The 10,401-nt window shown below is 49.4% G+C and overlaps 1 protein-coding gene across 3 annotated transcripts; it reads left to right on the forward strand.

The window, feature by feature from the left end:
- Window positions 1-3,146: 3,146 nt before the first annotated feature.
- On the forward strand, window positions 3,147-7,949 carry LAMTOR3 (late endosomal/lysosomal adaptor, MAPK and MTOR activator 3). 3 transcript variants are annotated; one of them, XM_086464316.1, is made up of 6 exons: window positions 3,147-3,191; window positions 3,385-3,419; window positions 4,129-4,187; window positions 5,105-5,238; window positions 6,304-6,367; window positions 7,088-7,949. In XM_086464316.1, exons 1-6 carry the CDS (start codon window positions 3,183-3,185, stop codon window positions 7,159-7,161), a joined length of 375 nt encoding a protein of 124 aa, XP_086320442.1. In that variant the 5' UTR covers window positions 3,147-3,182; the 3' UTR covers window positions 7,162-7,949. The 3 variants fall into 3 exon arrangements, with proteins under 3 accessions (XP_086320442.1, XP_086320443.1, XP_086320441.1); XM_086464317.1 differs by having other exon boundaries at window positions 5,126-5,238; XM_086464315.1 differs by lacking the exons at window positions 3,147-3,191; window positions 3,385-3,419 and adding an exon at window positions 3,498-3,733.
- Window positions 7,950-10,401: the final 2,452 nt, after the last annotated feature.

Below are 10,401 nucleotides of genomic sequence, written 5' to 3' on the forward strand. Positions count from 1 at the left end.
TTTAGCAGATTAAAAGAGTTGCACATTTGGAAATATGCAGTGATATGCAGAAGTGTGCTATTGTTTCCAGTAGCATAAAGATTAACCTGCTCTAAATATGGCCTGCAAACATTCTTTTAATATTCCAGGTGGGTGTTTCTCTCCTCATGATTGTTACTTTTTTCTCAAGTCTGAAGGGTTTCTTTCTTCAGAAGTGTCATTATCTTCCCTGGTTTTGTTGAAGGAATCTGCTGGAAAGTTCAGAACAAATTTTCTTGTGAGCAAGATGCTAATTGAAGAGGGTGGAGTACTTCAATCTTTTCAGGTGACCTTTCTGCAGAAGTTGTTCTGATTAAAATAAGATATTGGAAAGAAAAGTGGTTTCAAACAGCCTGACTAAAAATCCCTCAACTTCTCTAGCCACCTAGAATTAACTGCTTGCTCTTTTTATTTAGTCAGTACCTGTATTTAATCTGGAATTAAAGACAGCACGAGCAGGGGTTCTTGATTTCTCCTTTAAAAGGGCAAGTAGCGAAGTCCTGCAAAAAAATTAAAGGTCTTGGCATGACTCTTAGACGTGGCATAATGAAAAACAGAGATTTGCATCTGCTGAAATACAGCATCGGTACATGTTCTATTTATGGAGCATCCTGAGTCACAAGGGAGTTCAGTGTTCACATCCGACGAACGTTTCCCTGCAAGTTCTCTAACTGTTTAGGTAAAACAAGATTAAATTAGAATTTTTTACTTTCTACAAGTTTCCAAGAAAAGGTAGAACATTATAGTCGCTAAAACGTGACAGATGCATTTAAATGGTCAGCAGAGACAACTTTAAAGTATATAAATTTTTAATCTAATTTTGCTGTAATGAATACTGTAAAAGGATTAAAATGGGAGGGCAAGAATGGTTTTTTGAGGTTGTTTGTTCCATAAATTTAATTCATCCCCTAAACAGTTGTTGTTCTTTCTTGTTGTAGATCTGTCAGAGACCTGAAGGAAAATAGTAAAAGCAAATAGTTTGTTTTAAAAAAATCAGTTAATTCCTGAAGGTATAACTAAAATGTAGTAGCTTCCCGCTTGTCTAAATCGGGTTAAGAAGCACAGTCCGTTTTGCCAGAGGAAGCCTGGCCATGCCGGTTTGTGGTGACTGGCCATCAGTGGCCCTGCTGCTGTGTCCCCCTCCCTCTACTAGCAGTTCATTAGAACCTTGCGCGCGCCACTGACCTCCATGCGCGGCTTCCCCCATGCTTGCTGCTTGGTAAACCGCTGGGGAGAGCCTGGGGAGAAGGTGACGTGCAACAAATGTAAAATTTCGTGTCATATTTGGCATGGAATCGAGGTACTTTGGGGAGCAAACAGTACAAATGTAATAAATACGGGATAGAAATACGCCATTATAAACTGCTTCTCCAGGATAATTGTGAGACTTCTCAGCCTGCCAGGAGCTAGGCCTGAGAGTCAGATTTCTCCAGATTTTTAGGGATAATATTCATAGAATCACAGAATGGTTTGGGTTGGAAGGGACCTTTAAAGTCCATCTAGTCCAACCCCCCACAGTAAGCAGGGACATCCTCAACTAGATCAGGTTGCTCAGAGCCCCCATCCAACCTCTCCTTGAATGTTTCCAGGGATGGGGCTTCTGCCACCTCTCTGGGCAGCCTGTGTCAGTGTTTCACCACCCTCGTAAAAAATGTCTTCCTTATATCCAGTCTGAATCTGCCCTCTTTCAGTTTGAAACCATTGCTCCTTGTCCTGCCAATATTCAAATACATTGTTAGTTACGAAGTTACCCTTCACACGGAACACGCTTTTCCCGTCTGTACTGGTTTGCTCAGTGTATAGAAAGGCTGTCGTGGAACAGGAGGCACCCTCCGTGAGCATTCGCAACACAGGAGCCATCGCATAGGTGCTTTTGCACCACTTTTGGTCATGCTCAGTGTGACAGGGAAACAGGTAAAATCAGCCATTGAGCATCATGCCTACAAACCATAAAAACCCAGTTTTAAACATTCTCAGTGGGTGGTAGGGAGCATTTTAACAAGTGAGTGCACTGAGGCTGTCCCAGGTAGCGTTTTCAAAGCACGACCAGCTCACACGTGAGAATTTTATGGGGATCTCTCTCTCTCTCCAGTATGACCAAGCCCTTACCGAACTGCCACATCTGCACGGCCTGTGTTGAGAAAGGGCATCTGGATTCTCAATATTCAAACAAATTTGCCCTTTTGGATGAGCTTTTCCTCTCTTACTTGCAAAAAAAAGTGGCTTATCTCTGGTTGTTTTGGCCTTTTTTAAAACTTTGCCTGACCTACGGATTCAAAGCATTAGCGATTTTCAGGTGAGTGTTTTTTTCTCGACTTTAAGCTCCAGTATTGGCATCGAAGCAAAATCTTCAGGTATCAACGGTGGCCGGCACGTACCCGCGCTTTTTTAAGAGAAAAAAGCCCTGTTAGAGCCTCAGCCGGGCTGGTCGGGGGTTTTCCATCGACCGCCAAGGTCCAGCGACCGGACTTTGCAAGCAGGCTACACCACGGGCATCCACCGGCTGCGCCCGGTCTGTTTCTTCCCCTCCGCTGCTCCGTCCCAGCCCGCAGGTCCCGGGGCAGGCCCGAAAGCGCGGGAAGCGGGCGCGGCCGGGAGCAGCACACCAGCTGCGGCCCTGCCCGACGGCAGGCGGCGCCCCGCCTTCCCTGCCGGGCTCCTACCGTCAGCCCCGCCCCGGCGGCGCATGCTCGGGGGCCGCCAGCGGGACCCACCTGTGGCTGCCCGGGCGGGGCGGTGGCGGGGAAGCGCTTCCGGGTTCGTGAGGGCGGGGCGCCGTCATGTGATAGAGGCTTAAAGGGGAAGCGGCGGCTGCGGTGGAGCCGGGCGGGTGGGCGCCGGGGGTGGTGGCAGCGCGGGGCGCGCCGGCCGCGCGGACAGGTAGGGCGGGGCGGGGTGGGCAGGGCAGGGCAGCACCCCACCCCACCCCCCGAGCGACAGTGTTCCCGGCCCAACCGCTCTCCCTTCCCGGGGGGAGGGCGGTCTCTACCGTGGCAGCGGGGCGGGGGGAGGCGGCAGGGCCTCGGGGAGAGAGCGAGCCCGCTCGCCGCTCCCCTCCTTCGCGGCGGGGTCCGCTCCCGCCGCGCCGCGGGTGACTGGGCGCCCTCTCGTCTCGCAGGGCCGCGGAGGGAGGCGGCAGCGGCAGCGCCGGCAGGCCCCTAGCCATGGCCGACGTAAGTGCGGCTCCGCGGAGCGGTTGGGCGGCGGTTGGGGCGCGGGCGGCGGCTGGGCAGGAGGCCGCGGCGGGCGGGGGCCGGGGCCTGGTGGGAAGGGGGAGGGCCGCGCCCGGGCCTGCGGGGGGTGCAGGGAGCCGCCTCCGCCCGCTTCCCGCGGACACCAGTAACGTGCCGCCGTCTCTGCCCCCAGGACCTGAAGAGGTTCCTATACAAGAAGCTGCCCAGGTAACTGCGCGGAGCGGGCCGGGGCGGGCCGGGCTGGCGGCCCAGTCGCTCTCAGGGTACGAAGGCGGCTGTCCGAAGCCTGCCCGGCTGCGGGGAGCGTTAACCGCAGCCCCTCTCGCTGTTACCGGGAGTCCGCTCAGCCGGTGCGCGTCTTCTGCTGCTCACACGAGCTGGGAGCACCGTGAGATGGGGAGAGTCGAACCTTTCACTCGCCCCTTTGGAAGGAAGCAACGTGCTCTCGTCGTGTCGTAACGAGGCATGGAAAAAACATTCCTCGTGACCCGGTTGCCTAATCTCTGGTCGTTCCCGTTGCGGTAATTGCCGTTTGCTAGCAGCGTTAAACAGCGACAGGGCGAGATAAGGTGCAAATGCAGTCAAACTGGCACTTGTGGGGCGAGGACAACACACAGAGGCTTTTGCTTGACTAATGGAGCTTAATTAGTACCATCAGTCTTCCTGAAGCTAAAAGTTCTGTGCCATTTTCAGTAGTTTTATTTTGGTGGGATTTTTTACTGTTCCAAGAGACCACCTGTACTAAACAGTATAAATCCCTTTCAGTGGAATATTAAATTAGAGAAGGTGTCGATTTTCCCCCTATTTTCCCCATCCTTGCACATTTGTTGAAGAAAAAAGATCTGTGCTGCTAATTACTCTGGGTTTAAAATGGTGTCATCGCTTTTTTTTTTTTTTTTTTTTTTTTTTTTTTCAGCGTTGAAGGTCTTCACGCTATCGTAGTCTCAGACAGAGATGGTGTGCCTGTTATCAAAGGTAACTTCAGCTTCTCACTGCCCGGCAGCTGAAACCCTGATTGAACAGCAGGGGGTGGAAAAGTACAGCAGAACCTTCTCTGGCTGTGCCTGATACCTGGGTATCCAAAATCGAAGAATTAAATTAAAGTTTTACTTCAATGGTTGGTTATGTACCTCTAAACTTACCCTTTTGTTCGTGTATGAGCAGTGCCCTCAGTGACTGTAGGCCACAGACATTTCCCTCAGTGAATAGGGCTGGAGCGGTGTACGGTGCGTGTGTCTCCAAGTCGCTCACGGGCTGGTACGAAGCACTGGCGCGAGCTGCTTAGATTTTTGTTGACTTGGCTGGTCTGTGCTCAGAAGCAATTGCATCCAGCTTTTACATGCATTGTTGAATTTAGTTTGCTTTTTGGTGCTGTAACTTTTATCATATCTCTGCAGTCTTTGTTGAAGATGTTTTGTATGTTGTGGGTGAACTAGTGGAAGAATATCAAAGAGTAGTGATTCGAGTACTGCAGAGTATTGTTTTTTTAATGTCCTAAGGTATTTAAACACCTAGCAGAATTTGCACTGCATCACCTGTTGTCATTCACATGATGCTGTGTCAGTGGTCAATTCAAAGGCTGGAATCTGTGCAGACAACACGGGGCACAGAACCAAAGTGACTTTGGCACAGGCTGTACATAGTACAGGAAAGGACTGTTTCGTAGGCATGCTAGGGAGGATGCTGGTGAAACGAGCACTGGTATTGTACGGAACATTAAATGATGTGCTGCTCGTGAAGACTGTCCTGCGGTCGTTGCGGAAGCGTGTGAAGTGTGTTCCGTGTGTCCCAGACAGCAGATCTGCCTTTGGCCCAGTACTGAGCTTGATGAGGAGTTGTGATGCAGTCATAGATACCATGTAAAAAATAAGATTCTTCTTGTTTTGCTCCAGTTGCCAATGATAACGCTCCAGAACACGCGCTGCGGCCTGGCTTTCTGTCCACCTTTGCCCTTGCCACGGATCAGGGCAGTAAACTAGGACTTTCTAAAAACAAAAGTATCATCTGCTATTACAATACGTACCAGGTGAGTAACCTCAGTGCGGTTTGTTCTCGGAAACCTGACCTATTCCTACATTACCCTGAGTGAAGGGGAGAGGGTGGTTTAAACTCTGCTAGATTTCCACTTGGCTGATATTGAAGTATCTGTGGTTTATTTCTCACACTGCTTAAATGGCTAAGCTAAACTTGTGCACTATTTGTTAAGTTTGTCTTAAGTTTCTCAAAACTGAGATTTACTGGCTGAAAATGATGAAGTTTTTCTGAACAGGTAGTAATCAGGAATTTGCAGCAGCTGCCACTCATATGGCCTTCAGAATCTGTTACAAAGGGCTGATGTTCTTTTACAAATAGTATTTGTGTATAATTAGTGACACCTAAAGTGAAATAAGCGCTTGCAGCGTACTTCATAGCTAATCATGCTGCTGGTACGACTTTGCAGTGAGAAAGCTTTGAAATGCCACTCACACTTTTTACACACAGGTTATTTGTGTCCTGAAATCCATTGTCTACTAAGTCTGTGCTCCTTCTCAAGTTCTAGTGGTCTTGAGAGCTTTTTGTTACGGCTGCAGTAAACTGGCCGACTGCTTAGCCTACAGTGTCTAGCTTTGTGTGGAAAATAAATGGGTGACTGAGTTAGTTTACACACATTGCTCTGATTCTCCAGATGCTAGTGGCTTACTGTTGCGCTCAAGGTTCCAGTTCTCTGATAATGGAAGAGGAGATACTGCTGGGCACAGAACACTATTTTAGACCAACAAACCTGCTTGCCGCCTTGTTACCTGTGGAGAGCGTAGTTGCCGTAGTGCGCTCTGCAGCTGAGTTAGGTGTGGGGTGGATAATGTGGCAGAACACAGGAGGGAGGGAAGTGCCAGGGTTCCCAGGTGCAGCTCCCTGTACTGTGAAGTGAGTTCTGTTGGTGGTTTTAACTGTGACTCTTCTGAAGCAGATGTGCTGAGACGTCAGCTCTGTGCCTCTTGCTCCTGCTTGGCCTTCAAATGGAGACGGGGGCTTGTTTCAGAGTTTGTGTGGCAGAGCTCCGACATCCAGCATGTGTTAGCTGCTGGCTGACGGCTGTTCTCTCTCCTTGCAGGTGGTGCAGTTCAACCGCCTGCCTTTGGTAGTAAGCTTCATTGCTAGCAGCAGTGCCAATACTGGTATGTCTTCACTTGTGTTTTAAGTATTGCAGGGTTTTAAGGCCCAGGTGTTTAAATAATTGAAAATAAATTACCCAAATTTACTTCAAGGTGTATTAACTTTGCTCCTGCTATGAATTTTGTCAGTGTATTGTGACGGGGAGAAGGGAAAGGTGTCAGTAAAAATCCGTAGATTTTAGGTGACTTGCTGAAGTTGTTCCTCTCGGAAGCATGTTTCTCCTGTGACTAACCTTACCCTTGCTGCATGAGAGTGTTCACCACACCGGCGGTGATTGTACCATACAAACCAGTTGTTGGGTCTCTTCCCCTCGGTTCCGAGCTACGTTCTGCAGTAGCACATGTGGCTTTGCCTTACCAGCTTGGTGGGGTGGGGTGGTCCTTCAGCCAGGCACCTGTCCTGCTCACCAGGGCGCTGGCTGAGGAGCGCCAGCAGAAGGGGTTTGGTTCTTGCACAGCTGCTCGGGCCTCGGGGTCTGGGGGAAGGAGAGAGGCGGCAGCACGGGGGAGTGCTGTGCTGCACGGGGCGTGCCCCTGTTGGTGCAGGGGGCTGTGGGCGCCCCGCCTGGGGGCACTGCCCGCTATTCCCATGGAGAGCGAGCTGCTCGAGCGAAATGTTTTGTGTGCTGCCTGTGACCCAGGAGGGGAGGGAGCTGCGGAGTTGGAGGGAGGCTTCCTAGTTATGTCATCTGGTGGGATGTTCTGTCTCTTCTCTCTTTCCAGGGCTGATTGTAAGTTTAGAGAAGGAGCTCGCGCCCCTGTTCGAAGAACTGAGGCAGGTTGTTGAAGTTTCCTAACCGGATGGTATAGCCGGAGCGCAGCATCCCTCTGCAGCCCAGTGGACAGAAAGATTCAATAATCCTCAGTCAAGTAACACATCTCAGAAGAAATACTGCAGCTCCTCAGTATACTAAGTAAGAGTAAATTGTACATAGTACTGAATCTGAAATGATGTACTAGTGTGTTGTAGGTGGATGTTACTTTAGGCCAAGCTTCTTGTATTGTGCAGTACTGGAGAGACCACCAAAATAGCTCCCATGGAGTTTAGCTCAGCCAGCTAAGCCAGGTCGGCCTGATGCCCTTGGCTCCAATAAGCGACCCACAGATCTCTTGCTTTACAGGGAACTGGGCACATGGTGGGGGGGTGTATCCTCAGGCCAGCTACTGCCATGTGTCAGAAAGCAGATTGGTTGTAAAGTGTTATCAAAGATGTGGTTGAAAGAGTATTGTGAGAGCAAGTTTACTAGCAGCGGTGTCGGTACAATCAATAAATATCCCAGCTTTCTTACGTGGGTGATTCTTTGGCAAGGGAATGCTACTCATCTGGATGCTAGCTGCATCCTGCTTCCACTAAGAAGAAAGCTGTTTCTATGAAAGCTGTTGTTTTAGGGGTTTTCCTGCTGCCCAGATAAAAGCACCCAAACAACGTCTCACTTCTTCACGGGGTTTTCTGTAACATGGTTGTGAAGATCTTGTGTCTCATATAGTCTCTGTGTGGGTTCATCACTGGTGACACTCTCAGCTCATTTACCCTTAGGTTTTCCTAAGTAAATAAATATAAATAAAATACAATATTTTTAAATGACAGAGCCTGATCCACTCTTCTGTTACACCGTAGTACTCTACAGCACATCAGCTTTTCTGCGGCAAGAACAGGTCTCTCAGTTGTTTGTAAACGCACAAAATCCAGTTCACAGGCTGAAAACTAACGAGTGGGTCTCTCAGTGGTGCGACAGGGATACTGTGCCGATGCAGCAGTTAGTGCTGCCTGCTGCTGGGGATCAATGCCGTGCTCTTTGGCCCCCCTTCCTTCCCAATTTCCCATGTGATGATGGCAGCATAGGCTCCCAGCACCGAAGCCAAGCGCCACTGGTCTAAGGCAGAACTTGTGGCAGGTCCCTGCCTCTGGCTGGGAAAGGGGGTATCACTGCCGCCTTGCTCATCCCTCGCCCACCTTCAGTGCCAGGCAGGGTGGGGGGTAATAGTGGTGCTGGACACGAGGGATGGGAATTCTTGGCTCAGAAGTGCTCTTGGAGATGAACAGTTGTTGGTTGACCCCTTCCCCTTTAAACTGAGCTCCTGGTGTTGGTGGCCATTACACAAACAGCTGGAAACGGAGCCCCAAGGCGTCTCCATGTTTGTTTCTGGCAAAAAGCATTTGTGTTCCACCTGCAGCCTGCTCGTGCTGTTCGCTCCTGTCCCGCTCCTCTGCGACGGCTTCCCAGGCCAGCCCTGTGCCCTTCCTTTTACTGGTGTCAGTTCGCGACGCCACCTGCTGATCTTGCCTCTAACGGTTTGTAACGCAGCCCGCTCGCGTGAAAAAGGGAAGGCTGCTTTTGTGGGCACGCTTCAGGTTTCGTTTCCAAGCTGTTTTTACAGAACAGTGATGCTGCTGGGGGAGTATCATCTCTCTCTTCCCCTTACGCTGCCTCTCATGTGAACTCATCAAAGCTTTTTAACTAAATGGGAGATGCCAGTTTGTTAAACCACTTCTTTAAGGGAAAAAGGAGGATAAAGCTTTAACGGCATAGAGTCCAGAATACAGCAGACCTTTGGTAGTTTTATAATTACATTTTATTCAGAAAACAGTCTATAAAAATATTTACGAATATCTTGAATTTCTAAGTTGAAATAAAATGCTATTCCTACGTTCAAATCTAGATTTTTTTCAGTCTTTCAGCACGTTTTCCCCTCCTCTTCTGTCTCCGCACAGTGAAGGCATCTATTGAACACCGACCTGCTGTGAGAGCAATGCCAAGCCCCTCCACCACAGCACTTGTGCAGGGGGAGAGGTTTGCGTACGCTGTTTCAGCAGAAACTTGACTGTTATGCAGGAAGATGGAGGCCTCCCCTCTTTCCCCACCCCTCCAGGATGAGCAGGATGGCTCAGGGGCTCTTGCAGCTGGGTCAGCCCTGAGGTCAGGCCAAGCTGGTCTTGGGACCCTCCAGTGTGTCAAAGCTTGCTTCCAAAATGTAACATCTAGTTTGGCTAGAGCACCAAAGTACTGGGCTTCTCAACTTTGCAGCAAGCCACCACACTGTTACATCTGTATGAGTCTTCCAAAATGCAGATGGACATTTCCATCAGGTTATGTAGGAGACGTATTCTTTTAAATTCACATTTTCAATGTGTGCTTTTTGTTTAATATAAAGCAAGCAATGCTTAATTCTCAACATAGTTCTGGACAAAACCTCATTTTGAGTGCTCTGCGTGAGTTAAAAATACAAAATCCAGGCCAATTTCAAGGGGGACTGTGAGGGGCCCAACTCGTAATGCTACCGACAACGCTGGTGGCTGCCACAGGCAAAGCCTTCTGTGGGGCCCTGTTGCCCATCCTTAGGGGCCCATGGCAGCCCTGCCACATGAGCTGCCTCTCTCTCATAATCCCAGTTTGTAAGCGAGCGTGCTCACTGGATGCTGCTCAGGTACCTACAGATGCTGTCTGAAACAAACGTTCACTTGTACCCGTCGCTGCGATACAAACCTAAACCATACAAAACCATATTTGACCAGAAACAAGTGTTACTTGTCCATCGTCTTAAAAAGGGCCTTGAAATATTCTCTGGGTTGCAATATAGATACTATTTACAAAAATGTAATTACCTCTGTCATTTTTCTTTTGGCTTAGAGCCTAAACAGTTGATACAAAAGAAATATTTTAATGTTTCCAGAAAGGACTGGTTTTAAATAACAGGCTCAGGGTTACAGAATATGCTGCTGATGGTTAGGTGTGATGGAGCTTGCCATAAATTATCAAGAGTGCTCTGAATAACCGCAAAAGTTTTAAACAGTGACTACTTCCGTGAGTAGGTAACAGGTGCTGGAATGAAGTGTGCACTACAGGCATAGACCAGGCGTATCAAACCAACACTGACTTTGCAGCTGTCCCCGCATGTGACTCAGCAGCCCACGAGCACCCCGCTGTACGAATCCCGTGTGTGTAGAGCTGGGTGCAAGCGTCCATGTGCGGGTACACACGCGTGTCCGCTGTGAGTAATGGAGACATGTGAAACCCTCCTCTTGTCAGCGGTGCCTC

This window comes from Leptosomus discolor, chromosome 4, assembly GCF_034619465.1.
Source record: "Leptosomus discolor isolate bLepDis1 chromosome 4, bLepDis1.hap2, whole genome shotgun sequence".
NCBI classification, from domain to species: domain Eukaryota; kingdom Metazoa; phylum Chordata; class Aves; order Leptosomiformes; family Leptosomidae; genus Leptosomus; species Leptosomus discolor.

Coding starts and splice junctions, on each gene's coding strand:
- LAMTOR3 (XM_086464315.1), top strand. CDS start 3,678: ATGGAAAAAACATTCCTCGTGACCCGGTTGCCTAATCTCTGGTCGTTC. Junction 3,734..4,128: donor CTCTGGTCGTTCCCGTTGCG/GTAATTGCCGTT, acceptor TTTTTTTTTCAG/CGTTGAAGGTCTTCACGCTA. Junction 6,368..7,087: donor TAGCAGCAGTGCCAATACTG/GTATGTCTTCAC, acceptor CTCTCTTTCCAG/GGCTGATTGTAAGTTTAGAG.